Below are 26,836 nucleotides of genomic sequence, written 5' to 3' on the forward strand. Positions count from 1 at the left end.
GCGAGATCCATGCTTTATGAACACATTATTCTCACACATCTGGGGACAGGTTTGATACACAAGATCCTTAAAGTCATTTTACATATTCTGAAACCAAGTTGTTCAAAAGATGAATTCTGAAAACATAGTTGGTGTAGCAAATGAATATATCAAAACAAAGAAAAACTTCATCCAAATATTTACATTTTAAAAAGACATTTAAAAAATAGGCTACTTATTAAGTGTGCTTGAACAAACCATGTGTGGAATTGAATTCCATTCATTACGGAGTTAGTTTCTGCTAAATACTTACTGATGCTAGAGCAGACCCCTGGCATCTGAGGATTTAAGAGTTCAACTGTTCTCAATCTATGCTAAAAAAAAAAAAAAATGACAAATAATAAATTCTACATTTCCGAGGCACTAATTTGAACTTCAGAAGTGGGAGGGCTGATATGTAAGGCAAGTTATTTAGGAATGAGGAGGGCTGACAGCTGTAACTCAGTGTGGTTTTGCAACTGCCTACGTTAGTACCAGGTATTCCATAAAACTCTGTAGAGGCCATTTACATTTCGTAAATTCTGTAATTACACCTTACTGTATCATGCCCTAGTAGTTTCACAAACTTAGATATTCACAAAAATGTTTTGGAATATATTCCTTGGGAATGTGAAGGGTCTCCTATATTACATTAAACAAAAAACCATGCAGTTACTTAGAGCTCATAGAGCTTTCTCAAAATAAACTACTGATCATAACAGCCCAATTAAAAACTCAAACACTTTATATTACAGATATAGAGTTTATAATCCAGCAATGCCAATATAGGTAATTTGATAGCCCCTATTTGCAAAGTGATTAACAATTATACAATAACTTCTATCTGCTTTGGCTCAGATGTTTAAATACTTAAAACAGTTTGGAAAGACTTTTTTCTGCGTGTATTTCGTTTTGTTTCTTGTCTGTGTGGGCATGAGCATAGGGGAGGTTATACTGAAAATGAGAATGAAGAGGTCAGGAATTAAAGAGCCACTAAAATTTGACTTAACATTTTCTTACAAAATACATGTGGGAGAATATGGCTTAAAGACAAGAGGGGGAGAGCCTCTTAATTGTTCATACTATTTTACTTCACCCTCCATCCAGTCTGACAATAATGCCAAACTTAATTTACAATCTAGGGCAAGAGTAACTCTATAAGAGGATTTTATGAAGTACAACTTAATTTTGGTTCCAGTCTCAAGCACTTAAGAACAATTTTTGGAATCTTTCAGATTAACTAAAAAGGTTATATCACCAAGCAAAACTCCCAAAAGATTAGGTAAGAAAAAATTAGTTAACTGCTTTAAAAATATCCAACTCACTTTCTTCATTGATTAGGAGTAATTGGGAAATATCTCTGTCCTGATAACTTGGTTTTCTGCTTAGTGTGTGGACCAAGGCAACTTCTCTTTAAAAAGGATGCTTCTATTAAGGAGAGAAAAATTCTCTCTCAAAACAAAACAAAAAAACCTACACACAACTGAGTGAGTAGGTCTAAAATCACTCCAGAGCTACCTCTGGGTCAGAACTAGAGCAACAATGGACAACACAACACAATTTTCACAAATGTACTAGTTTCTTTTTGTTATAAAAGGGGGCAGGATTAGGTTTCATATATTAAAGTCAGCAGAAATTTCATGTTTCACAATTTGTTGCCAGAGAGATCCCCAAATTCCTTGAAGCCACTGGGAAGTTTTCTGAAGATGCGCATTAAACAGCAGCAAAATACTGAAACAATTCTATTGCTAAAAAGCAGCTACTTCTGCTTCTGCCTTTAGAATACTAATTGTAATACAGTAACAACAACAAAATGCTAATTTGTGCCATCAATTGAAATTTGAGCTATTCCAAAAATTGTTTTCTTTAAAACTGTTCAAGGCAGGACATCAATAATCATAGTGGGTAAATATTAACTGAGTTTTGGGGGAAAAAATCAGAAAATGTCAAAAAGAAAGAGACAACAGCATTATATTTAGTATTCTAAAGACTTGTTTCAGGTAGTTCAACAATGATTCTGGTAAGACCAACTGCTCACATACATACACACGCACACACATAGATTTTAATGGTTTAAAAAAAAACCAAATTTGTTACTTTAGAAAAATGAATGCAGTGCATTTTCAGCAATATTATCGCCACAGACTCTGATTGCTCAGTCCACACACAAGTAGGAGTTGCCTTCTATGGTGACATGGCTTCTCTGCACTAATTCCCATCAGGCCGAAAAATATTAGGGCAGGTTAAGTAAAGACCGAATTGTTGCACAAAGGAACATTTACTCATCAGATCCCACTGATCTCTTCTGTGCCCGTTTCCTGGGCAACCTTCTTGGTGAAGCTTTATCTGGAAGAAAAGAGAAAGTTTTAAGCTTGCCTATTATAAGTATATTGAATTCAAAAGACATGTTAAAAAGTATTTACCTTCAACTTTACCACTAAGTTACACACACACATGTGAATACCATCTAATAATGAATGCCTCCTATCTAGCTCTAGGTTTTAAAAACAATCTTTAACATAATCCTTCAAGAGGTAACTCCAATTAAAATGAAACTGTTTTGCAATTAGGGTGGGTAAGAGATTTAAACTTGGTTATTGTACTGCTGAAGACACCATGCAAAATCTTCAATTCTGTAACTTAACCAAGTTTATACATGCATAAGTAAACACTTAAAAACTGCTGATTTTGTATTTACAAATGCAGTCATGCAGTTTGCATAATTTTTCAATTTCATAAATTTACCTGGAATAAGCAGCAGAATAAAGGAAATCAGTATTTCAATGCTAAAACAATTCTATGCACACAAGCTGTATCTCCCATATGTTAGATTCTCAGTAGGGTCTATTTAACAGAAAATACATTTGTGGTGGGTTTTTCTACTTCCATTTGGTAAGAGGTGTCATTTATAAGTTTCCTCAACAAGTGAAAGGCTGGATGTATGTACCTTCCCTCTATTATTGTCTTGTCTTACTTTCTGGGGGGTACTTTACATATTAGGAAGATTTTAGAATAAGTTAGAAATTACTTGTATAATTGTTTTTGTATTGATTTTGATTGATTTTGCATTCATTGATTTCGTATTGATTTTTTTTGGTATGTTTGTATACTGTAGAATAAGTTAGAAATAAAAATCATTTTTTCCAGTTAAAAAAAGTGAAGGGCTAGAAAGTGATTTTCACCAAAGCATGGGGCTTATCTGTAAGCATTTCATAAAATGGAAAAAAAAAATCTGTTCAAAAGATCTCCCACCCCCCAAATTATGAGATCACCATGCCTAGAAAATGTGTAAATGTTTATCAAGAATATTTATTTTTTTTTGAGACAGAGTCTCACTCTGTCACCCAGGCTGGAGTGCAGTGGCACGATCTCTGCTCTCCACCTCCTGGGTTTAAGCGATTTTCGTGCCTCAGCCTCCCAAGTAGCTGGGATTACAGGCACACACTATCACACCTGGCCCAGCCAAGAATATTTAAAGACTACACATTTTGCTTCAAAGAAATCTCCTTAAGATTAAGGGCTAAGGCCAGGCACAGTGGCTCATGCCTGTAATCCCAGCACTTTGGGAGGCTGAGGCAGGCAGATCATTTGAGGTCAGGAGTTCAAGACCAGCCTGGCCAACATGATGAAATCCCATCTCTACTAAACTATAAAAATTAGCCAGGTGTGGCAGTACACGCCTGTGATCTCAGCTACTTGGAAGGCTGAGGCAGGAGAATCACTTGAACCCAGGGGCCGGAGGTTGCAGTGAGCCGAGATCACACCACTGCACTGCAGCCTGGGCAACAGAGCAAGACTCCGTGTCTCAGAAAAATAAAAAAAGTTAAGGGCTAAAATATTAAGACAGAGCCTACATATCACAGGAAAACTGCCCTCACTTTTCAAGTGTGAAAAAAACCCAGAAAACTGCTCTCACTACTTCATTAAGTAGGTTACTAATGGATGGTTTCAGGGGCTCTTCAACTTACCTAAAATTGAGCTGTGAGTACAGACAAATGTTTCTGATGAAGAAAGTCTACAACTTTTATCAGATTTTCAAAAAGGTTAGACTAGGAACTACTGCCCTTACAGACGACCAATCTCTAAATAACTTTTTCAAATAAGCAGTATGCTGAACATAGTCTTTTGAGGATTCAAAAAGTACTCTAGGATTTAACAGCCATCTGTGTGAGCATCACTGTTATATGCAGATGTGAGCTGGGCATGGTGGCTCACACCTATAATCCCAGCACTTTGGGAGGCTGAGGTGGACAGATCACTTGAGCCCGTAAGTTCAAGACCAGCCTGGGCAACATGGTGAAACCCCCTCCCTACAACAAATATAAAAATTCAGCTGGGCATGGTGGTGTGCGTCTGTAGTCCCAGTTATTTGGGAGGCTGAGGTGGGCGGATTGAGCCCAGGAAGTCGAAGATGCAGTGAGCCACGATCACGTAACTGCACTCCAGCCTGGGTGACAGAGTGAGATCCTGTCTCAAAAGAAAAAAAAACAGATGTGTAGCTCCCATGACTTGAGCTACCACTGATGCTATATGTCCCAATGTTTCCAAATCTTGATTCACTTGTGCTCTGAAACAGAACTTTCAAACGTTTCCTGGACATCCTTATCTGGGAGTCCCAAAGGTTTTTCACATTCAGCATAGCTAATCCAAACACATCTCTCCTCAGCCTTCCATGCTTCTCTTTCCTAGATTATGGGACATTAATGGGATCAGCTTTCACCCAGTTGCCTAAGTTCAGAATGCTCTTTGATTCCTCCCTCACTAACACATCCAGTCATAAAAAACCCCATCTACTCCACCTGTGAAACATCCTTCTACTCCCTTTTACTCCCATCACCACTGCCTCAGCTTAGGCCCCAGTGACTTCTGTGCTTTACTGAAATCACGGAACTGGTAACCCTGCTTCCAGCAGCTCCTTTGCAGTCCTCCACAAAGTGATCCTAATTTTTCCTTTCTTTTCTTTTTTTTCTCTTAGAGATGGGAGACTTGCTATGTGGCCGAGGCTGGATTCGAACTTCTGGGCTCAAGCGATCCTCCTGCCTTAACATTTCCAGTAGCTGAGACTACATGTGCACACCACCATGCCCAGCTTACCATAATTTTTAAAACACAATTGTAATTCCTCTCCTTTAAAGTGGCTCTCTTTGACCTAGGAGTCAAAAGTTGTTAGCATAGCTCATAAAACCTTAAAGACTCCTTCTCACCCAACCTTTCAAGACTCGGGTCTAGTGCTGACCTCGTCCTGTGCTCTTGTTACTTTGTACCCACCTTTCATAAAGCAACTGCTATACTGCAATATGACAGCTAGCTCACAGAAAGAGACAGCTAGCTCACAGAAAGCAGTAGAGAAAACAATTTAAAAATGGAAAAGGACCTGAACAGCCAATTCACAGGAAAAGAAACCCTAGCCAATACAGTCATCTCTATTATCTGCAGGAAATTAGTTCCAGGACTACTCCCCCACGGCAACCCCACCCAAATCCAGGCATACTGAAGTCCCGCTGTCAGCACTGAGGAACCGGTGGATACAAAAAGCCTTCCCTGTACTTAGGTTTGGTATCCTGCAAAAACTGTGATTTCCTTTTTTTTTTTTTAATAGATTTTATTTTACTATTATTTCAATAGTTTTGAGGGACAGATGGTGTTTGGCTACATGGGTAAGTTCTTTAGTGGTGACTTCTGAGATTCTGGTGCACCCATCACCCAAGCTGTGTATACTATAACCAATGTGTAGTCTTTTATCCCTCACTCCCCTCCTACCCTTCCCCGAGTCCCAAAAGGCCATTATATCATTCTTATGCCTCTGCATCCTCAGAGCTTAGCTCCTCAATGATTTCCTTTCCTCCCCACCCCCACCTTTTTTTTTGAGACAGAGTCTCACTGTCACCCAGGCTGGAGTGCAGTGGCACCATCGTGGAGCAATCACAGACCTACCAGGCTCAAGCAATCCTCCCACCTCAGCCTTGGCACACGTCAACACATGTATTTTTTTTTCATTCTTTGTAGAGATGGGGGTCTCACTATGTTGCCAAGGCTAGTCTCAAACTCCTGGGCTCAGGCGATCCTCCTGCCTCAGCCTCCCAAAGTGCTGGGATTACAGGTGCGAACCACCACGCCTGGCCAAATATTGTATTTTTTATCTGCTTTTGGTTGCAGATGTGGAACCCACCAATATACCGAGGGTCAATTATATTGAAAAAATCTGTATATAAAGTGAAACCCACGCAGTTCAAACCTGTGTCTTTCAAGGGTCAACTATGAATATGTATAAAGGAGCTGAACCTCATTCTTAAAGAAATGCAAATGAAACAGACACTCATTTTGTATCATACCGACAGATTAAATAGGCAATATTGTGCATGGTTGAGAACATAAATGGGCACTACCTTTTTTTTCCCCTTTTAGGAGGGAAATAGGGTCCCTTCCATAAAAATTCAGTGTATTTAATCTTAGACCTAGTTACTCTACCTTTAAGAAGTTATCCTATAAATTTATATATAAGAATATTCATTACAGTATCATCTGTAGGAGTGAAAAAATAAAAGTAACCAATATCCTTCCAATACAGAACAGGTTTAATCTATCATGACATACATATATACATAAAATAATATTGTCTAGTTGTTACAAACAGTTTAGTAAATATTTATGTAGTTACTACAAAGAGACATCCAAGGTATGAAAACTGAAGTTGTAGACAGCATGATGCAATCTGAACTAAATACTCACATAAAAACAATAGGCGTATATGCTTATAGATATATAGAAATTAATGGAAAATATAAACATAATACCATTTATGAAAAATAGGGCCGGGCGTGGTGGCTCACGCCTGTAATCCCAGGACTTTGGGAGGCGAAGGCTAGCGGATCACTTGAGGTCAGGAGGTCGAAGCCAGCCAGGCCAACATGGTGAAACTCTGTCTCTACTAAAAATACAAAAAAAATTAGCTGGGCGTGGTGGCACGTGCCTGTAATCCCAGCTACTTGGGAAGCTGAGGCAGGAGAATCACTCGAACCCAGGAGGCGGAGGTAGCAGTGAGCCAAGACCGCGCCACTGCACTCCAGCCTGGGCGACAGAGCAAGATTCCATCTCAAATAAATAAATAAATAAATAGGATTAATGAAGTCAGGAATTGACTTATTTTTTTCACTTCTGTACTATTTAATTTTTTATAATGAGGCTGTATTGCTTTTATAATAAACATTTTTAAAATGTCCTACAATTGAAGAAACATTTCTATATTCTTTTATAAAGATTAGTATTTTAACTGAATATGTAATAAAACTGAAATGTATCTGTAAAATAAATTGTCAGGTAATATTTTAGGTTTATTCTTTCAAGTTATACTGGGTAGTTTTTCTAATAAAATGTAGTAAGAAAAATTGTTCCATTACTCATTAAACTTGATGTAAAATATTTATGTGCTATTTGAGAGCCCCCAATACTCTAGCAAAAACCATTAAAAAATTAAATGCCTCACCTCTTCTACTCTGCACTGAAGCAACAGAAAGAAAAGAGACAGGAAATGGATTAGGAACACAGAAAATTCACACATTCATAAATAAGTTGCAGATCTGGAAGAATTTCCAAATTAAAGCATAAGAAGACTACACACTGAATAAACCTTTAAGGTCTTAATTAATCACTATACTAGATTCTACACAAGTAATGGAAAAGATGAATGTTAAATAGTACTGAAAAAGTTTTTTTTTTAAACTAAATCTAAGGTATTTAATTTCCAATTAAGAGAAAAACTTCCCAGCCGAGTCTGTAAGACTACTTACTGATTTGATTCAATGTTTCCTGAGGAATCCAACTCATGTCAACATCATTCTGACTTGATGTACCCATTTCTACTTTCTGTATGGGTCTCTTACGCTAAAAGAACATAAAGACATATTTTAAAGGAGTTCCATTATACCATTTACTTAATATTTTTTAAAAAAGAGTTGAGGTCTTGCTATGTTGCCCAGGCTGCCTGGAACTCCTGGGCTCAAGCAATCCTCCTGCCTGAGCCTCCCAAGTAGCTGGGACTATAGGCACATACTATCATGACCAGCTGTTTACTCTAATTTTTAAAACACCTATCAAATTACTTAATTTAAATATCTTGGTAAACAAGTTATATTCTCTTCTAGTCTTCCTAGAACATACTTCTACTCAAATACTTTATTAAAGGGAAGGAGAAAATCATGTCTAGTACTGATGATAAAGAATAAATCTTCATCACATTTATTTTCAGGCTTTAAAGACCTTTCCCCTTGCTATAAAGGTTCATGTTACTGTACCATTGGTGGACCACGTAAGAGTATCTATTTATACAATGACTTTATTTCCCTTTAGGAATCAAATTATAATCAAAGAATAAATTTATTTCTATATTCAACAAAATTCAGGATAACTGCTGATATGTTACATGCAGGCAGTTTCTGCATCGTAAGCTAAATACAATTAAACAGTTGGCACAGACAAAACAAAACGAAACCATAAAATCTCATTAAGCTAACCACCTCAATTTAAGAAGTTCAAACTTTCTCCCTAGAGTATTTACGGCAAAACTGCTAGAAAGTAAAAATGACTCATTTAGCCTTGCTTTAAAAAAAACCCCAAGAAACCAACAAACCTCAGTTTATCTACATAAGAAACAGTATTAATTATATAATCCCTAAGTTAGAACCTAAGTACATGGAGAGATAACTTAAAAATAGTTTCATTTAAATGGAAGAAAAATGGAGATGCAGTTATACCTAATATATAAATTTACAGCAAAAATTCCAACCATTATGACAATGAGGCAAAGCGAGTTTTAGAAATTAACATTTAAACACAAAGTATTTCTCTTTTAAAGAGAAAGAGCTTATTAATAACATTCATTGTTAATTTTAATATAGATTTGACTGCCTGACTTAAGGCTTAATAAATAATCGCCAAAATGATTAGCAACTGTTTAGGGTCTAATGAATTATATTAACATATTTGATTAAATTGTTTATATTTTCCCACTGAGAGAAACAGTATAGGTTTTGTTTTTGTAGGCTGGAGGGAAGGAAAGGAGGAGGGTGAGTGAGGGAATGGGGAAGAGGAGGGAAATAAGGATGTGGTAGGGAATGAATCCAGAGTGAGAACCATGATCGTGGCAGACCCTAGGTGTTACCATTTTATTACTCTAACCACAAAAACAGAATTTTGACTGAGAGAACAAAATGTATTAGTTCTTTTTCCAATGAAAGGACTTGTTTATTAATTAAGGATTGTTTCTATAATTAAGAGTATTAACGCAGGCTGAGTGTGGTGGCTCATGCCTACAATTCCAACACTTTGGGAAACCAACATGAGAGGACAGCTTGAGCCCAGGAGTTCGAGACCAGCCTGGGCAACATGGCGAAACCCTGTCTCTACAAAACATACAAAAATTAGCTGGGTGTGGTGGCGTGCACCTGTAGTTCGACTACTCAGGAAGGTGAGGTGGGAGGATGACTTGAGCCCCGAAGGCGGAGGTTGCAGTAAGCCAAGATTGTGCCACTGCACTCCATCCTGGATGACAGAGCCAGACTGTCTCAAAAAAAAAAAAAAAAAAAAAAAAAAAAGAATATTAAAGAAAATATAAAAGCTAGGTTACTTGCAGATAAAATAGCATACCCATGAAAAAGTATAGTAAACAGAACAATAAAATCTGAGTTTAGGGAATAAAAATTCTAGCATTAAGAGCTACAATACCAATCCAAAGGTAAAGATCACTCTGGAGGGCACGAAGGACACTAATTGTGTGTGTGTATGAAAGTCTAAATGAGGCCAGGTGCAGTGGCTCACACCTGTAATCCCAAAACTTTGGGAGGCCAAGGTGGACAGATTGCTCGAGTTCAGGAGTTTGAGACCAGCCTGGGCATATGGCAAAACCCTGCCTCTACAAAAAATTTTAAAATTAGCGGGGTGTGGTGGCATACACCTATGGTCCCAGCTAACCGGGAGGCTGAGTTGAGAGGATCACTTGAGCCCAGGAGGTTGAGGCCACAATGAGCTAAGATCACACCACTGCACACTCCAGCCTTGGGTGACAAAGTAAGACTCTGTCTCCAGAAAAAAAAAAGAAAGTAAGTTTAAATGAATCAATTTACATATCTAAGGCTTCAGGTTTTATTTTAAAAAGGTACAACGAAGTTCTACGTATACAAACCCACAGTGACAGTATGAGGCTGAAGAACTAGACTGTGCTTAACTTAGTACTTAACAACTTTTGAAACACGGCTGTAAGAGGTGTTCATCCATAATTACCTTTCTAGATTCTAGGAGTTGATGAAGGCCAACAATAACCAGAAGCCCAAGACCAGCAAGGAACATATACATAAAGATTCTGGTACAAAAGGAGAAAATATGAACTGTCTTTAATTCAGAGGAAATACCACGGCTAATTACAACTATAATTATAACACATGATAGAAGCTTTCCAAATAACTTGTGGCGAAAAGGAATAAAATGCTTTGTATTCAACTTAAATCCAGGCAGTTGTTTTATAAATTACCTTTAAGAGCAATTAGTCAATTAAAAAAAACTCTATAATTGAAAATAGAATTACAATTTATGCTGTATTCAACAGCTCGGTTTATAAAATAATTGCATTAGCTTTCATCTCCCTGGAATATTACATTATTTTGCACAATCCAATTTAAAAATCACCTTAAGTGAATTATATGTAAGTTTAGAGTAAAAAAAGTTCATCATTCAGAAAGAACACTTACATTTTTCAAGATAAAATCTTCTAACTTATGTTTTCAATAGTAATTTCCGAGGCACGAGACTTACTTTAGGCTGGTGAACAGTTTATAAGCATGAGGTAGAAAATTTAGATGAGAGGAAGGACAGAAAGCCAATACTAACTTTTAAAGAGATTCTTCCATCAGTTTCAACTATCTTTCCTAATTTGACTTTTATAGTTATAAGAATCATCTGAAGTATGAATGAATATCGTAAGGATTTCACCAAATCTATACAGTTCATTCCATCATCAACATCTAAAACAATGCTGAAACAGAGCAAGCTTTCCAGTCTTACTTTACGAGCAAAATCAAGATCTCCATACTACAACTTTCACTTACGTTTCTCCATCTAACCCATCCTCTCTTTCAATAACTGTAACTGTTTGATTGAAGACTGCATCTTGGAATACATTGCCCTGTTTAAGAAAATAAAATAATCAGAAAAATCTAAATGCAATAAAGGAAGTAAAACATGTAACATTACTTAAAACAGTTACTCTAACAGATTGAATATAGCCTTCCCATCACTTAGAAGACTCAACAAATTCATATGTAACTGCAATATTCCGTGGCAGGGACTCAACATTGTTATTTTCTCACATAAAATAAAAAGTCTCTGGGCCAGGTGAGATGGCGTATGCCTGTGGTCCCAGGTACTCGGGGGCTGAGGCAGGAGTACTGCTTGAACCCAGGACTTGTGAGTCCAGCCTAGCAAACATAGCGAGATCCACACCCCTTAAAAAAAAGTCACCAACTTTGCCAAAGTTGTCCCCCGAATTTTCTTCTGGGGTAGGGGTGGTGGTGTGAGGACCCAGAGAGTAAAATAAAAATGAGATAAAATGTGCAGAAAGAAACAAAGCTCACAGCATTCTTACGTCAACAAGCTTTACCTTCTGTTGTTTGCAATCCTTCAAAACAAGGAAGGAAGAGTACAGCGGCAGCTGCAGAAGCAGGTCATTTTAAGAACTAGATCGAACAAAAGTTAAATTCATGTTCTAAAATGACAGTGGTGCCGGGTGCGGTGGCTCACACCTGTAATCTCAGCACTTTGGCAGGCCAGCCGAGGCAGATCACCTGAGATCAGGAGTTCAAGACCAGCCTGGCCAACATGGAGAAACCCCCTCTCTACTAAAAATACAAAATTAGCCGGGTATGGTTGCGCATGCCTGTAATCACAGCTACTCAGGAGGCTGAGGCAGGAGAATCACTTGTGCCCGGAAGGCAGAGGTTGCGGTGAGCCGAGATCACTCCAGCCTGGGCAACAAGAGCGAAACTCCCACCTCAAAAAAAAAAAAAAAAAAAAAAAAGACAGTGGGCTGGAAACCAATTTCTTCATAATAAATGGGATGGTCACTTTAGGTATGAAAATATTTTTATGTTGTGATCTTGAAATAATTTTATCAGTTCACAATTTCAGTTTTCAAATGCATTAGACTCACTGGGGCAATACATAGCTATTCTTCACAAAGGTAGTACATTGTCAAAACTGTCACTTACTGCTAAACTGTAATTATGTAAGTTTTACTTCAAGATCCTTCAATTTGCATTCCTCTATTGATAATTTCAGGAATAATACACAGATTAAAAAAAAGTGGTACAGGTGAATTTAAAAGAAGGAACTAAAACTACATATATACCTGTTGGATTAAATTTTATTCTACTCAAAAACAAGCTAAAATCAGTAATTCTTTAAGCAACTTAACTATAGAGTTAAGTAATAACTGTAAGTTATTATTTTGAGGACAGGATGAAAATACTTCCTTTCCTCTACTAAGTAATCAGAAAAAAGAAAACTTGATTGCAGCACTAGAAATTTAACTCAGACACAAGGTAAACATGTTAACACCAGGGTAATGAAAAGGTTGAATTAGCTTCCAAGAGAAAATAAAATTTCCTCGTCTGAAAACTTTCTGACAGAGGAATGGTTTAGATGTGCTCTCATTTAGAGGACCTATTTCTACTAGGGTTCTCTCATTCAGTCATTGATGACTGATATATATATACACTATTAAAAATCATAAGGCATCAGAGCTTATATTAGGACATTTGGTTCTCCTAAATCAAAAAGTAAACGATAAACCTTGCTGCTGAAACTACATTGAAAATATATGGTTCTATTTTATCTATGAGTACATAAAATGATAGGAAAACAGTTATAGACAGTCTTTAAATTTACAAACAGAAGTAGTAAAATGGGCAAAATGCAAGCAACAAAAGGAGGTACAAAACAAATTATTTGACAGATCTTTTATTCTTTTTTTGAGATGGAGTCTCACTCTGTGGCCCAGGCTGGAGTACGATGGTGCGATCTCAGCTCACTGCAACCTCCGCCTCCCAGGTTCAAGTGATTCTCCTGCCTCAGCCTCCCGAGTAGCTGGGATTACAGGCGACTGCCACCATGCCCAGCTAATTTTTGTATTTTTAGTAGAGACAGGGTTTCACCAGGTTGGCCAGGCTGGTCTCGAACTCCTGACCTCAGGTGATCCACCCACCTCAGCTTCCCAAAGTGCTGAGATTACAGGTGTGAGCCACCGTACCCAGCCACAGATCTTAACATCTGAATAAGCTGTAGACTCCATTGTGTGTCTTACTGCTCCTTTTCCCATTAAGATCCGGCTCATAGCTTTACTTACATCTCCATTTTCACTTCCACTCCCACACAATAGCACCTTATTCCCCTTATCTCCAGTATGCATCACTTATCAGCATGTTCTAGTGCCTGTTTTCATATGCCTCCCCCACTGGATTAGACTTGAAGAAGAAACGTGCAATTTATCTTTGCTTCCCTGGTGGCTATCACAGGTTCAACCACAAAACAGGCAACTGAATGAACAGATATATTCTATTAAACAACGTCACCGCCCCCATCCATCTCTAACTTAAACAAAAAGAAGGTTTAGAGGATCTTACGTTCAAATCTTTGTAGTTCAGATTGATGACCAAACCAAATGGTCGTCCGCCCATGGGCTCTGCAGGAATGAAAGAGTACTCAAAAGTTGCCTGTCTCTGGGGTGGCACTACAGTGTTCAGAGGAAGAGCTGTGAAATTCTGGATATAAAACTGGTAGTCCTGAGGATAACGGAATGAGGCATCTAAGGATTCAACAATAAAATCTTCTGTACCCTTGTTGGTAAAGCCTACCAGGAACTTCACAATGTTATTTGCTGGAAAATCTGAGAAACAAAATAGAGACAAGAAAATTAGAACACATGGAAAGAGCACAAAATATTTAAAAAGGCATTACTAATGGATTCTGGCACCCTTTCATGTGGACTTTGGTGTCAGAATCCCTTCCAATAGAGCACTCCAGTCACCCACTAACTAGAAATTGATTCAAGTTGCTGTATAGGCTGAAACCCTTTTGTCTGTACGCTAGCACTCCCACATAAGCATTCAAATAAGCGTCGCAATTTCAGACCAGATCACATCCAAATCATGTGGTAAAAAAGAGTTGCGTATTTTTGGCAGTGAAATAATCAAGCAGCAGGGTTACGTGTGTTGGTGAAGTCACCTTCACCTCCAGCTTAGTGTTATCTGTGCAGGTAAATAGAGAGAAGAATGAAGAAAAGATAAAGTCCAAGAGTTTCATCTGAAAACTAGCATCTGTTAGAACATAAAAATTAATCAGGCAATCCCAATCCACGTTAAGCAATTAATCAAAATGCAAATTTGAAGGTTAAGACCCAAGGATGTAGCTACAAAAATGGAAGAAAAAAAGCATAATAAAATTATACTTCCTACAGGCATAAAGTTCAAAAGCACATGGGAATAAAACAGAAAATGTAAGAAGACCAAGAAAATTCATAACTTTCAATATTAAGTCTTCAATAATTATACGGTAGTCTACAAAGCTGAGTTTCACTGAGTACAGCACAGGCTGTGGGGCCAACAGATCTAGGTCTGGATCCTGTGTTCTCCAATCTATTTATGAACCGGGAGCCCTGACCAGTTTCTTCTCCAAACTTCAGTTCGACAATGACTACGCTCAGTGGGTTTGTCAGAACTAAATAATACATGCCAAGTATGGAGAATATAGCCCTCGATAAATTATCAGCCATAATTATTTTCTTTTAATAAAACCTAGGCACTGGCGGGGTGTGGTGGCTCACACCTGTAATCCCAGTACTTCAGGAGGCAGAGGCGGGCGGATCATGAGGTGGAGATTGAGACCATCCTGGCCAACATGGTGAAACACCATCCCTACTAAAAATACAAAAATTAGCTGGGCGTGATGGAGCGTGCCTGTTGTCTCGGCTACTCAGGAGGCTGAGTCAGGAGAATCACTTGAACCTGGGAGGCAGAGGTTGCAGTGAGCCGAGATCACACCACTGCACTGCAGCCTGGCAACAGAGCAAGACTCCATCTCAAAAAACAAACAAACAAAAAAAAACCTAGGCTCTAACCTAGACCATATTGGAAAAATTAAGTATCTCATTAATGGTTAACACTCAAAATGTGACAAAGGGCCAGACGCGGTGGCTCATGCCTGTAATTCCAGCACTTTGGAAGGCCGAGACGGACAGATCACGAGGTCAGGAGTTCGAGATCAGCCTGACCAACATGGTTAAACCCTGTCTCTACTAAAAATACAAAAAATTAGCCAGGCGTGGTGGCACGTGCCTGTAATCCCAGCCACTAAGGAGGCTGAGGCAGGAGAATCGCTTGAAACCGGGAGGCCTCGGAGGTTGCAGTGAGCCGAGATCATACCACTGCACTCCAGCCTGGGTGACAGAGCGAGACTACATCTTAAAAAAAAAAAAAAAAAAGACAAAGTTACTTTGCTGTGGCAGTTTAAAAAAGTTTTAAAACATCATCTTTCTCAGGACGCTGAGGCAGGAAAATCGATTAAACCTGGGAGGTGAAGATTGCAGTGAGTCGAGAGGGGGCCACTGCTCTCCAGCCTGGGTGACAGAGCCAGACCCTGTCTCAAAAACAAAATCTTTGAAAAGGACAGTCAATTTCTAGTTAAACTAGGTAGTATTTATTTTATTTTTTCCCCTTGGTTTATTTTTTATTGTGTCTATATCACCTACGTATTCCCTTTAAATGCCAACAATATTACTTTACAGATATGGGTATTCAGATATATATGAACAAGCTCGTCGTTTTAAAATGCCTACATCTGAATTAAAACTAATACTTCTGTATTACCTTCTCCTTTTACAAACAGTATAGTTGTATCTGCACTCGGTGAAGCTTCAGGTTCACCAGACACATCTTCTTCCTCTTTATCTTCTACCTAAGAAAAAGAACAATTAAGAGGAGATTACTATGGGAGAAAAAAAAATCATTATTTAAAAATAAAGATTTGGCCGGGCACGGTGGCTCACGCTTATAATCCCAGCACTTTAAGAGGCCGAGGCAGGCAGATCACCTGAAGTCAGGAGCTTGAGACCAGCCTGGCCAACATGGCGAAACCCCATTCTCTACTAAAAATACAAAAATTAGCCAGGTGTGGTGGCACGTGCCTGTAATCCCAGCTACTCGGGAGGCTAAGGCAGGAGAATCGCTTGAACCCGGGAGGTAGAGGTTGCATGAGCTGAGATTGCCCCAATGCGAGACTCCGACTCAAAAAAAAGAAATAAAGACTTCACTTTATGTTAGGAAGAAATATTGCTTCTCTACAGCTTTGCTGGGATTAGCAATAAGAATTTCATCATACCTCATTAATTAAAACAGAACTTTTGGAGCAGTGCCTCTTGAACAGTAATGTGCCTACCAATTCTTTGGGGACGTTGCAGATCTAATTCAGGTCTAGGGCAAAGCCTATCATTCTCTTTCTAACAAGCACCCAGAAAATGCCAAAGCTGCTGGTATTCAGACCATATTGTGAACTCCAAGGTTCTAGAACAGAGTTTGGTAAACTTTTTCTGTAAATGGCCAAATAGCAAATACGGCCTTGCAGACCTCACTTGCAACTATTCAACTCAACTCTGGGGCTACTGTGTGAAAGCAGCCTCAGACAATACGTAAATGAATGGGGATCGCTAGATGTGGCTTGCAACCACATTATGCCCACCCCTGCTCTCAAGTACCTTGTTAACAGCCTACAGAGATTTCCATTCTAATTAACAAAATTTTCCTGTGAGGATCAGTCACATAATTTTGAAGGAAAAAAAAAGAGTGTGACCAGAGATCTTCCTGGGTTGATAGAAACGTCCTAAAACTGAATTTATGTTGCAGAACTTGGTAAATTTACTAAGTGTATGTTTAAAACAGATGAATTTTATGATACATAAACTGTATCTCAACAAATTTTTTTAAAATGTGAACAAATTTTATTTAAAACTTTAAACACAGTGCAGCATCATTTCTCCAGGCATCAATATGGATTAGAGACAGTCACACCTTTGAAGTATCCAGACTCTTAATAAATTGAGATGCTTCAGGATGCCATTGTTTATTGGCATTTAACTTTTCACTTACATAAAATACTCCTTCCTCCAATAGATAAAACTTGTCAAGAGCAAAGATTATCTCATAATTTAAAAATCCTCCACCATCCAGCTCATGCACTTAAGAGAGAGTGCACTCAAACACACTTGTTCAATGACTGTGAAACTGTGTTGTAAGTTATATTTTAAGTATCCTTAATGATTTCATTCATTTAGTAAGAGTAAGTTTCTATTCTGAGAAAAGAGACCCATAAGTAGGAAAAGAGAACAGAGACAGAGAGGCTGAAACCATAAATGACAGGGATAGACAGGAACAGGGTATATTTCAGCAAGAGAAATCCCTGATATCTGATTAATGGGTTTTGGAATAAAAACAAACGGAAGAAGTAACAGGACAACAGCTTGAATCACTGGAGCCATATCAAAACAATAAAGAGTTTATGGAGATAGGACACATGGCAAAAGATTTGGACATATAAAATGTGAAGTACTTATGGAGCATTCAGATGAAACTATCCTGTGAAGAGCTGGAAAAGAGCTACAACAGGATAACAACGGAAAACAAGGAATTAGGCAATTAGGTTGCTGATGACCTTAGCAATACTAGTTTTACTAGATATATGGGACCAGACCATGATAGAGAATAAATGTGAAGTGAGCAGAAGAGAAAAGCTGTCCCTGTTTCTCTTTCAAGAAGCCACCGGTGTTGGTAAAGATAAGTAGGTGCAGCAAATGTGGATGAACAGTATAAGCAGATGTGTGGCTTAACAGAATCAAATCACTGAGGAGGATTAATGCCTGACGTAACAAAAGGAAAGAATAATGTAACAAAATTCCGCAGGAAGAGATGAACACAGGTGGAAGGGTTAGCCTTAGAAGAGAACAAGGACAACTCATTATTAAGAAGAAAATGCAGAACGATGGGTGAATAATATATTTGGAAGTAGAAAATACAAAATCTGATAGAGTTCATGCTTGATGGCCTTCTTCACTTTCTGACACTGAAGGCAATGTTGCTGCCAAGACTGAAAACTCATTCAGGGATTTAAACATGGCAAATGTTTGGAACACTGATTGTGGAAAACTAAGTAACTCATTTATCTTACAGCTATTCAGCATGTAAGATGTATAACGCTTAGTATCTGCTACCCGGTAAAACTCCAGAATATTTCAGCTATTGCAAACAATCTCCAGAGGAGAGTATAGAAACTGGTGGTACTGCTTGCCTACAGGGAGATGACTTCATGGCTGGAAGGCACACAAGGGAAACTTTTCATCATATATTCTGTACCTTGTAAGTTCTGAGCCATTTGAATATATCATCTACTTTAAATAACTTTTTTTTTTTGAGACGGAGTCTCGCTCTGTTGCCCAGGCTGGAGTGTAGTGGAGTATAGTGCCCAGGCACAATCTCAGCTCACTGTAAGCTCTGCCTCCCAGGTTCACGCCATTCTCCTGCCTCAGCCTCCCAAGAAGCTGGGACTACAGGTGCCCGCCACCACACCCGGCAGATTTTTTTGTATTTTTAGTAGAGACAGGGTTTCACCATGTTAGCCAGGATGGTCTTGATCTCCTGACCTCGTGATCCACCCGCCTCAGCCTCCCAAAGTGCTGGGAGTACAGGCGTGAGCCACTGCACCTGGCTAAATAATTTTTTTTAAGTTAGTGTTATTACTACTACAGCTCTTGTTTTAATAAAAATTAAAACAAAAACCTCTCTCATTTCTATGGGGAGGACAAAAAAACCTTTCAGGAATGATGGCAAGTTCCATTGCGACCCAGTTTTATAGAGTAAAAGAATAATCAACGGGTTAGAAAAGCCCAAGGTGACTAGGCCAGGTGCAGTGGCTCATGCCTGTAATCCCAGCACTTCGGGAGGCCGAGGCGGGCGGATCACGAGGTCAGGAGATCGAGACCATCCTGGCTAACATGGTGAAACCCCGTCTCTACTAAAAATACAAAAAATTAGCCGGGTGTGGTGGCGGGCGCCTATAATCCCAGCTACTCGGGAGACTGAGGCAGGAGACTGGCGTGAACCCGGGAGGTGGAGCTTGCAGTGAGCGGAGATCCACGCCACTGCACTCCAGCCTGGGCGACAGAGCAAGACTCTGTCTGGGTGGTCGGGGGGGTGGGGGAAAGCCCAAGGTGACTTAAAAAAAAAAAAAAAAGGTTTGCCCTCAAAAATTCTAAACCAATAACCTGTGTCTAAACCAGCTGTTGATATCTTAGATCTTATGAAAAACCCCCTTTTCCTTCACTTGACTCCAGGATACTGGCCCAGTGGCAAAGGATCCTTCCATATCTCCCAATTCCTTGATGCCTTGGCAGCTGAGTATAGGGTGATAAAGAAATCTTGGGAACAGCAGCAGTAGGTGAACTTTCTAGCTCATTCAGTTCTGGAGGTGACTTCTGTAGCAGCCTTGCCTTTGAGGGCCCATCTTTCTTAGACAGTCTACACACAAGCCTACCCCTGCTGGTGTGGTCTAGTACAATGGAAGGTAATACTTTTCCTGCCTTTCTATTTCAATCTACCTTAATTATTTTCTGATTTGAGATAAGTAACAAAGCAGAGGGTACTAACACTTCTGTACTAATTGGCCAGGGTAGAAAGTGGATAATCAGAGTTGTTCTTTTTCCTCTAATGGTTCTCAAGACAGGAGAAATTAAGATATGGAAAAGTTCTGGTCAACGACACAAGGCTATCAAGGATCTAACAGTTCCCTTCTCTACTCCCTACCCTCTACTTATTTATTTAATTTTTTTTAGAGACAGGGTCTGACTCTATCACCCAGGCTGGAGTGCAGTGACACACTCATAGCTCACTGTAACACTGAACTCCTGGGCTCAAGTGATCCTCCTGCCTCAACAGTTAGGATTACAGGCACAAGCCACCAGACTCAGCTAATTTTTTTAGTAGAGATGGTGTCACACTATTTTGGCCAGGCGGTCTCAAACTCCTGAGCTCAAGTGATCCTCCTGTCCTGGCCTCCCAAAGTGCTGGGATTACAGGCGTGCCTCACGGCGTTCAGCATCTCTCTTCTACCCTCTTCCTCCACAATAAGTACATTCTAGTGCCAGAGAGCACAAGTAATTTCATATAATTGGTAACAACGATATAATTCATCAATAAATTTCAGTACATGCCCAAATTTCAGTGCCCCAAATACCATCTTTAATCCTAAATTCCTAGATGGAGTCCCTTCCAACCATCACTCTAAGTTATCTTACCACAACTAGTCAAATATTTATTAACAACAATGCAGCAGAAATGTATTAATCTAGTTAAAGCTATTCACTTAATGCAGGCTGGGTTGAAGACGTGGAGTCTTAACATAAACCCTAAAGGTATGTGTATACATACATATGAAAGGCTTGACTCACAGATAATCAGTAAGGAGTTCCTAAAGAGGGGGAAATTAGGAGAGTTCACAAATTACTAGGGACATCCTATCCAGATAAAACAGTAGGTGCAGAAGCATAAAAATGATAACTCAAAAACACCAATAAAATAGCAACAGATTTGCTTAGTTGGAAGACATATTCCATAAAAATGAAAGTAAGTCAAAAAAGAAGCAGAAATCTATATATAAGAATAAATATTTTGATACTGAAATAAGAAAATAGGGAACTAGTGGTTTAATTTTGAAGGAAATGACAAAATCTGGAATCATGAGAGGTTCCAGGTTCAAGTATGACACGAAAATAGAAAGAAAAAAAGCTGTGTAGGATGGATTATAGTCGTTCCAGAGAGGAAATAAAATTAACTAGATGCATGCTGCAATGATCCCAATTCCAGCCCAATATTCTTACTGTTGTATTACATAGTAAACATTTCAGAGCTGAACAACTTTTAAGAGATCTTCTCTAACCCCCTTATTCTTCACCAGATATATTTTACATACTGTTTGTTGTCTGCTTCTCACCCCCTGCCATTAAAACACATATAACTGCCCCAAAAACAAAGTCTGAAAGAGCAGAGAAAATATCTGGTTTGCCCATCCAGCACAAAGAACAGTGCCTGGCACATAAGGATTCAGAAATACAACAAGCAAGCAAAAAGAATAAAAACAGAGTAAAAGCAAGCAAGCGAAAAAGAAATTGAGACCCACAGAGATAAGTCAGAAAAGTAAGCAGCAGGTATTCCAAATCTATGAAACCATGAGGTCCAGTGCTATTTCTACTATGTTGTTACCCTTCTAGACTCATGTCACCACGATCCTGAATTGTTAACTATTTCATGTCTCCTTCCCTGTTCCAGAAAATACTTATGCTCTGTTCTCAATGACTGGTGCCTATTCTCCCAACTTCAATTCACTTTGATCACATTAACAAACCTCTAAAAGTTGGGATTTTAAATTTCTGTATAAAGATAAGCTCTAGGCCAGGTGTGGTGGCTCATGTCCATAATCCCAGTGCCTTCAGAGTCTGAGGCATGAGGATCATCACTTGAGCCCAGAAGTTTCAGACTAGCCTGGGCAACATAGCAAGACCCTGTCTCTACAAAAAAAAAATTACAAAAATTAGCCGGGCTTGTTGGGGCATGACGGTAGTCCTAGCTACTCAGGAGGCTGAGGCAAGAGGATCACTTGAGCCCAGGAGTTCGAGGCTGCAGTGAGCTATGCTCATGCCACTGCACTCCAGCCTGGGGAACAGAGCAAGTCTCTGTCTCTAAAAATAAGTAAGTAAGGATAAATTCTAGATGTACTATTGATACGGTTTTGCTGTGTCCCCAGCCAAATCTCATCTTGAAGTGTAGTTCCCATAATCTGCACACCGTGGGAGGAACCTGGTGGGAGGTAAATGAATCACGGGGACGGTTACCTCCATGCTGTTCTCGTGAAAGTGAGTTCTCACAAGATCTGATGGTTTTTATAAGGGGCTTTCCCCACCCTTTGCTCTGCACTTCTCCTTGCTGTCACCTTGTGAAGAAGGACATGTTTGCTTCCATTTCTGCCATGATGGTAAGTTTCCTGAGGCCTCCCCAGTCATGCTGAACTGTGGGTCAATGAAAACTTTTTCCTTTATAAATTACCCAGTCTTGGGTATGTCTTTATTAGCAGCATGAGAACAGATGAATACAATTACATACATTTTACATATATTAAATAGTATGTAACACTAACCAAATCTGTGGGTTCATCTTCTTCTACCTCGGCTTCATCATCTTCATCCTCAATTATGGAATCTTCTACTGTTTCTTCATCCTCTGTAAGATCTTGTGCCACTGCTAACGAGCCTAATGATAAAATACAGAAAAAGCAGTTACCCTTTACTCTGAAATACTAATTTCTTTTTTTAACATCAGGTATAGGCAAAAAAAACTTCCCTTGGACTAACAGAATCTCCCAGTTCACCTGAATCATGCCAATTACAATGCACCGAAGAATATTTCTATTTTAGTTTACTAGTAGTCTTAACAACTGCATATCAATTTTTTTTTTTTTTTAAGAGTCAGGGTCTTGCTCTGATGCCTAGGTTGGGAGTACAGTTGTGCAGTCATAGCTCACTGCAGCCTCGAACTCCTGGGCCCAAGTGATCCTTCCACCTCAGCTTCCTGGGTAGCTAGGACTAGAGGCGTGAACCACTGTTCCCTGCCTTCCATCTTATTTTTAATGGGAAATGCGGTTTAACTTCAAAAAGTGCCCAAGAGATGGAAAAATGAATGGCACAAACTAAAGATGCCTTGAAGCACAAAGAACTTCAAGCAACTTTGTTAAGCAAATTAAGGAAAATAATTTTTTGCAAAGATAAGAAACTTCTAAATGTAATCCCTGTCATTAACCATACAAAGCAAACTAAACAACCCCCACGTTTAAAAGAAAACAGCATTCTTGGCCGGGCGCGGTGGCTCATGCCTGTAATCCCAGCACTTTAGAAGGCTGAGGCGGGTGAATTACTTGAGGCCAGGAGTTCAAGACCAGCCTGGCCAATACAGAGAAACCCCGCCTCTACTGAAAATGCAAAAATTAGCTGGGTGTGGTGGCACACACCTGTGGTTCCAGCTACTCCAGAGGCTGAGGCAGGAGAATCGCTTGAACCCAGGAGGCAGAAGTTGCAGTGAGCCGAGATTGTACCACTGCATTCCAGCCTGGGCGACACAGCAAGACACCGTCTCAAAAAAAATAAAAATAAAAAAATAAAGCATTCTTAAGTTCTAATGTTCTATGTAGGAAACACTGTTATCAGAGGTGACTACAGCTGAAACTCTTAGAACTGGATAGTTTGTAAGCCAAGGAACAAATATCTGTAATCATATCCATGGTAAAAACTGGCTTGCATGAAAAACATTGTTTAGTAAAAACTGTATTGGTAGCTTCAGGGTTGATAGCAAAGAAAGAATCCAATTATTTTTGCATGTGGCTTCAAACATGTTTTAAGATATTTTTTCTCAAACTTAGTGTTACAAAGTACAGGTATAATGCAAAAAAAAGGTAAATCACAGTTTTATAGACAATAGTACTCTAAGTAAGTCACATTATATCTATTTCAGGCAAGACCATAAAAAGAATTTCAAAGTTCTAGTGTCTTCCAACATCTCTCAGAAAAAATGATGATGTGGCAATTCTGTGGATAAAAAACATGGGAAGGGAAGCGTGTTTTTACCCAGGAGAAACAGTTAAGGACCATGCATTTGCAGTCTTTTCCATGTCTTTAAGTTCTCACTGGCTGCTAAGATTTATTGCAAAATATTAAAGAACACTGAACCATGCATTATGAACTAAAGAGATTTCACTGCCTGCTGAACAAAGCCTAAAATAGTGCATTCATAACTTACAAGTCCTTTTCAAAAACCAGTAAGAAAAATACCATGTCTGATACAGTAATTTAAAGTCGTGGTTAAATTTGAGCACTTTAGAATATAAAGGTCTTTCATAAATATTAAACAATTTTATTATTTTAATGTTAACCAATAACAATTTTGTCCCCATGAAGTCTAACAGTCTTCATTCAACTGGAAAAACCAAACACAAAAACCGTTACTCACAAAAAATGTTTACAAGATATTAATTCAGTTTAGATAATGAATTGATGCTTCTTGAAAGTTTTTACAACTTGAAAATAGTTATAAATAGTTCTAAAACTAAAACTACATTTGTCAAGTTTTCTTTTAAAAAGCTTAAAGAGTACCAGCAAACGACTCCTAAAGTTAAAAATCTTGCTAAACCTGCAGATGAACTCATTAACAGTTGTTTAATTCTCCCACTTGGTTTTCTAGCCATTAAACAGAAGCCAGTCACTTCACTTTTCATCGCAAAACAACTCGTGAATACCTGTCACTACCGTTAAGACACACAGCTTGCTTAAACTTACAGAATGAAAGGGAATTCTAGTTGCTTAGTCAGACTAATTATTTCACTTTACAAATCAGAAAGTCGAAGTTCATGACAAAACCTGTGCAGGAAGTCAAGTTGCCATATTTTTATATTCTGCTAAGTTATTTTCACACTTAACTGCTGGGTTAATTGTTGAAAGAATAAATCTATGTATTAAAAACACTCGAAGTAGGCCACATTTTTTCAGCACAATACGATGTTTCCACAAACAAAAAATTGTTCCATGGAAAGAAAAGGAGAGGAAGAAGGCAGAAGGGAGACATCCCACAGGGATTCTTCAGTCCGCTTGGCAGCAGGGGCGGATAACGGGGGTGACGATGGGGTAGTTTTTCTGAAATCAAGCCTCCTAGTAACACATACGGGTCAAGCAGGGCGTGAACAAGGCAGATAACCATTGAACAAGACACTCTGATGGCTTAGATGTGTAGAAAACAAGGGTTTTGGCAAATGAATGAAGACGGACTCCCGGCGTGGAAGCTAAAGACACGTCAGCCCTGAGCGCGAGGGGCTGGGGGTGGAGCGGAGCCGGAGGCGGCCAAAAGAAACAGCCCGGCTGCGGCGCGCTCGGAGCGCAGCCGTGTCCAGCGCCTCCTCCTGCAGCCGAGGACCCTCCAGTTCTGGCCGCTCCTGCAGGCGAGGGTCCAGGGCAAGAGAAGCAAGCCCAGCCCTCGGCCGGCCACGAAGCAAGGTCGCCCGGGCACGGCCCCGCGCTCCGCGTGCAAGGGGCAGGCCGCAGCGGGGTCTCCAGCGCCCGCGGGGACCCCTGCTGCTACGAGCCTAGGCTTGGGGAGAGGGCGGAGAGAGGCCAGCGGGGTGGACGCGGACCCCAGGACCCGGAGCGGCCACCGCCCCCAACTTCAAACTTGCCATCACTGGCATCTCCTTCCTGGCCATCCCCTCCGCACACTCCCCTAGCCTCACCTCTGGGGCCGCCTCGGAACAAGACAGTGGCAGGGAATACGAGTAAGAGAAGCAGCAGCAAGCGGGGGAGGAGTCTCATGGCGCTGCCGGTCCAGTGTCCAGTTTCCGTCGGCTAAGGCTCTCGGCGCTCCGGCGGTAATGGCGTTACTCGTCATCCGGGCTCCGGGCAGCGAGGGGCGGGACACGTACCACGCACGGGCCTTTGCCACGCCCCTCCCTGGACCAGGGAACGCCGCCGACGTGGCTGCTCAGCGCGGAGAGGTGGGGAGAGCAGGCCACCGGGAAGTCACGTGGCCGGCTGCTGCCTCTTTGTGGCTCCCGCGAGAGTCCGCCTTCCGCCGCAGTTGCGACCCGGCAGCTTGCGGTTAGCCGTTCTTTCCGCCCAGTTCTTTACTTCCAATTAATTAGCATTGTCAGTGGTTACTTTATTTGAATGACGAGCCTCTTGATAACGGCGATGTAAGGAACATGAGCTGCCTTTATGTGGCACTTAAAAGCAAAAAATTTTGTTGGAAGAGAGGACATTGTTCAAAGGAAAAACCATGAAAATACACAGTGGAAAATCTTTGTCCCCTGTCTGCCCACACCCTCTCCCATGGTTAAGTAATGACAATTCTTAAATTATTATTTTTGAGACGAAGTCTTGCTCTGTCGCCCAGGCCAGAGTTCAGTGGCACCATCTCTGTTCACGGCAACCTCCGCCTCCCGGGTTCAAGCGATTCTCCTGCCTCAGCCTCCTAAGCAGCTGGGACTACAGGCGCGCACCACTACGCCCGGCTAATTTTTGTATTTTTACTGGAGACGGGGGTTTCACCATGTTGGCCAGACTAATCTCAAACTCCTGACCTCAGGTGATCCACCCGCCTGGGTCTCTCAAAGTGCTGGGATTACAGGTGTGAGCCACTGCGCCTGGCCAGCAATTCTTAAATTCGTATGTGACATTCCAGAATTATAAGTCACCTAAACAGTGTTTTGGTATGTAGTCAGCATTTGTAACTATACAATAGGTGCCGCAATGGCTGTCCAGTTTTCTTTAGTTTCCTTTTCATCTATTTTGGATTTGAGTTGCTGGAGTAATATAGCAGTTCATGAAATTAATCTGAATATTAGGTAATCTTGGTCTGGACCAGTGTGAGATGTCATAAAGATGAGGAAATAAATCATATGCTTACTATTGTCAATCACCTCCTTAGAGCTGTGCTTTTTCATTTAATTTTCTAAACATCTCTATGAGCTGGATATTATTTACTGAGGAGAAAACAGACCCAGAGAGGTTAGTAATTTACTCAAAGCTTCAAAACGCTAGCAAACGGCAGATGCAAGATTTGAACGAGGCTATCTGCTTCCAGATTCCATACACTACTGACCTAGGACATTTGCTGTTCTACTCCTGCATTGTTTCTGCTTCAGG

General features: G+C 40.0%; 1 protein-coding gene across 1 annotated transcript; it reads right to left on the minus strand.

Annotated features, from left to right (window-relative positions):
• On the minus strand, positions 1-25,823 carry SSR1 (signal sequence receptor subunit 1). The gene is made up of 8 exons (XM_003311094.7): positions 25,426-25,823; positions 22,294-22,406; positions 15,927-16,014; positions 13,686-13,948; positions 11,115-11,191; positions 10,294-10,372; positions 7,806-7,899; positions 1-2,364 (listed from the first exon to the last, which is right to left on the minus strand). Exons 1-8 carry the CDS (start codon positions 25,502-25,504, stop codon positions 2,297-2,299), a joined length of 861 nt encoding a protein of 286 aa, XP_003311142.1. The 5' UTR covers positions 25,505-25,823; the 3' UTR covers positions 1-2,296.
• Positions 25,824-26,836: the final 1,013 nt, after the last annotated feature.

The sequence above is a fragment of the Pan troglodytes genome, chromosome 5 (assembly GCF_028858775.2).
Source record: "Pan troglodytes isolate AG18354 chromosome 5, NHGRI_mPanTro3-v2.0_pri, whole genome shotgun sequence".
NCBI lineage: Eukaryota > Metazoa > Chordata > Mammalia > Primates > Hominidae > Pan > Pan troglodytes.

Excerpts from the sequence above, each read along its gene's own strand:
- SSR1 (XM_003311094.7), bottom strand. The coding sequence starts at position 25,504 with ATGAGACTCCTCCCCCGCTTGCTGCTGCTTCTCTTACTCGTATTCCCT. Across the intron at positions 13,949-15,926 it reads ACTGTTTGTAAAAGGAGAAG|ATTTTCCAGCAAATAACATT; the intron begins GTAATACAGAAG and ends TTTGTTTCTCAG. Across the intron at positions 2,365-7,805 it reads GGAAACATTGAATCAAATCA|ATAAAGCTTCACCAAGAAGG; the intron begins GTAAGTAGTCTT and ends CTTTTCTTCCAG.